Source organism: Crocodylus porosus, unplaced genomic scaffold, assembly GCF_001723895.1.
Source record: "Crocodylus porosus isolate Cpor-Errol unplaced genomic scaffold, CroPor_comp1, whole genome shotgun sequence".
NCBI classification, from domain to species: Eukaryota; Metazoa; Chordata; order Crocodylia; family Crocodylidae; genus Crocodylus; species Crocodylus porosus.
The window spans coordinates 10,030,740-10,033,824 of record NW_017728909.1 but is presented as its reverse complement, the minus strand read 5'-3'; the positions used below and the strand labels follow the sequence as shown (position 1 = coordinate 10,033,824).

Sequence of the window (3,085 nt, the reverse complement as noted above, 5' to 3'; positions counted from 1 at the left end):
ATTCACCCAAGAGGAGGTGGGGGGGAGAAGGGGTCAAATCTTAGACTGGGTTCCACAATTTTTAAGTCAGACCACGTGTGCTGAACTTGTCTTCTATTATGGGTATAGACCGGTTCCTGATCACTTAACATTGGTAAAAAAAAAAAAAAAGTAATGTCTGTACCTGGGCATTAACACTGGCAGGTTAATGAATTTAGTCAGTTACAGGTGCAAAAGAATATTAAAATGCAAAAGAATATTAAAATGCAGTTAACTGAAGCCACAGGAACAGGCAATTCTCTCAAAACCAGTATTCTATAGGCTGATTTCTAAGCCCTCTTCCCACTTTAGAGACATGAAACAAAACCACCTTCAAAGACAGTCTAGACTACATTACGATCAAGTAGGTTCATTACAGCAGTATTTAAGGAGGTGTGTGTGGGGGTGGGGAATCAAAGTGCAGTAGAACCCAGGTTATGCATATCCGGGTGGCTCACAACCTACTTAATTTGAAGCAGTTTTTGGATGAAGGATGACTCATGCAGCTTTTACTTCTAAGAGCGACACTTCTCCATCAGTTGGAGTCCCACATAGCTGACTGGACAAGTGACACCCTTGCAAATAAAAGCTGCAGTAAGCAGCTGGCACCTCAGCAGTCCTACACAGCTGTTCAATCATGGGCATAAATTGCAAAACCTCATCTTCACAGAGGGATAAGGAACCTAACCCTGTGAAGTATTCAAGCAATACTGGAGTACAAAGACTATGTCCTGAAGAGTTGCAATGATAAGGGGTACAACAGATATGACAGAGGTGTTAGACACAAGCAAAGTGTGCAACACAATAGTAGCAAAAGACACATTACTTCATTCTGGAGGAAGCAGGGAAAGGCATCTACATGGAAAGAAAAGGGAAACAAGGGACAGGCCAGGGCAGCTGTGGAGTGTTGGTGAGGTAGAGAGGCAGGGGAAGGGCTAAGGTATGCAGTATAACACAGGGCAGAGAAAGCCAATCAAAACTGCATGCCTCATCTTTAAAATTCAAGTCAACATCTGTGAGAGCGCAGTGGTGTTCTACTACACTTAATCACTCCCCTTACAGGAAAGGACTGAAAAAAAATCTAAAAACTGTGTTCCAGTGGATAAATCTGCATTGAAGATGCAACACTGTCTTCCTAAGGAAGCCACTCAAGTTTCTGAATTATGACATGGTCAAAATAGTCAGTCAGCTCAAAACTGGACATTTGAGATTTGTAGAGATAAGCTATGACCCTTCAGAAATATCCATTTTGTTTATGAGCATCACTTATTGCAATGAAAAAGCATCTTCACTAGACAAAGGATGGAAGAAGAAACAGCATGCCTCTTGTTTTTCTGGGCTTAACCTAAACCTAAACGGGCTGCGTTCTCTCCTTCCATATGGCTGTTAATGATGCGGGAAATCAGAGATGTAAAAATTACTACCAATATGAAGACATGAGTCATATTATCTCAAGAGGGTTTCTACTACCTTAAGCCTCAAATACAGCCTTTCTACCCTGCTCCCAGTTCTCCAGAAGAAATTTTACAGATTTAGCATGGCAGGGTACACAAAGTGAAAAACCATCCATGACAACCAGGGTCTAGAAGAGGACATGAACCAGGAGAAGTCCTAGTATGGATGCCCACAGCATGAAGTGCTGAACACCCGGAGCTCCCATTAGATCCAGTGGAAGTTCAAGGTGCTCAGCACCACAAGGATAAGACGCTTCACTCTATATTCCTTGAGTTATCTAATGCAAGAAGCAAGAACAGCGTTTGGCCCCTACAGCACCTATTTCTGATGATCACCTATTGCTGATCTTCCCAGGCTGTGGGGACAATAAATGGGAATTACAGCTGTTACAGGAAGAAAGAATCCACACTGATGATAGAATATGGTGGAAAAGGAACCCAGAATAAGAAACACTACAATCCATATACAGTTGGGCATTTGCACACACACAAAGAGGAAACGTAATTTATGCAATGTAAACACTTTTGTCTCTCTTACTAACAACACGCTGCCTACCTATTAAAGGCCTGAAATGTGGTATTCTCTTACCTGTTTGTTGGGGTAGTAAAACTAAATGAAAGCAGCTGATTCCAGAAGGGGTCATTCTCAGAGATTGCTTCAGCTCCCGACAATTTTTTTAAGTACTCATTTTCTGGCAGCTCACTAAGGCTGCTGCTGTTTGCTCCCATCTTCTTATCTGGCAAATCCTTTTTTTCTTTTTTTTTTTTCCTTTTTAAAAGCTTTGTTCCTTCAAAACAAACCTACAGAAATAAAAAAAGGGAAAAAATTCAGGCATGAATACACATCTCTAGCATGTGAAAGATATATAGAGCCTATCCGACTAGAAGCCAAAAGATGTCTATATCCATTCCTAGACAAGTTGCTGGAAAGAGACATGAAGCTAAAGCAGCGGATGGCATGTTTTTCAGCAATACAGAACAATAAAATACATTTAGCATCCTACTTAAAGAACAGTGATTCTGTCATACCCCTCAGGCCATTTCCCACTTGACTTCTCATTATCCATAGTCAGGATGACTACACTGACACAGCATAGTAACATCACAGGGAACCTGGCATGTTAGCTGGTGAACTATTAAAAATATGAGGGTTTGGGTTGGTTTTTTTTAAGTAACACACAGATATTTAAGCAGGTGACTGTCACTGGTACAAACAGGAGTTAGAAAGCTAAATTCCCACACACCCCTGCGTAATTTCTCCTTTTCTACATTCAAAAGTTCACCATGGAGGTTTTCACTTCTACATACATTGTTCAACTCTAAGTCAGGTCACAAGCCATGACTGCTGGCTATTACCATTCACTAACCTACATTAAATTAATTGATTGGCCCCAGCCCAGTTCCTGAAGAAAGTCTCAAGACCATGTGTTCACAGAGAATGAACTTGCTGTCAGAGGCTATTCCCACAGAAGTGGGTAGCAGAACACTGCACAATTGTTTGGGGAATACAGCATTACCTTGGGCTGTACTGTTACCTGTTTTGTGTACAAATCAGTCTTCCAGCTATCAATTAATTTCTTTCACCTTCTACAAACATTCACAGACAAAACCCT

General features: G+C 41.1%; 1 protein-coding gene across 1 annotated transcript in view; it reads right to left on the bottom strand.

The window, feature by feature from the left end:
• DYM (dymeclin) overlaps positions 1 to 2,257 on the bottom strand; it is a 337,064-nt gene extending 334,807 nt beyond the window's left edge. Inside the window, exon 1 of the mRNA XM_019531678.1 lies at positions 2,062 to 2,257. Coding sequence (XP_019387223.1) covers positions 2,062 to 2,201 — 140 coding nt within the window. The 5' untranslated portion in view covers positions 2,202 to 2,257. The remainder of the gene's footprint in view (positions 1 to 2,061) is intronic.
• Positions 2,258 to 3,085: the final 828 nt, after the last annotated feature.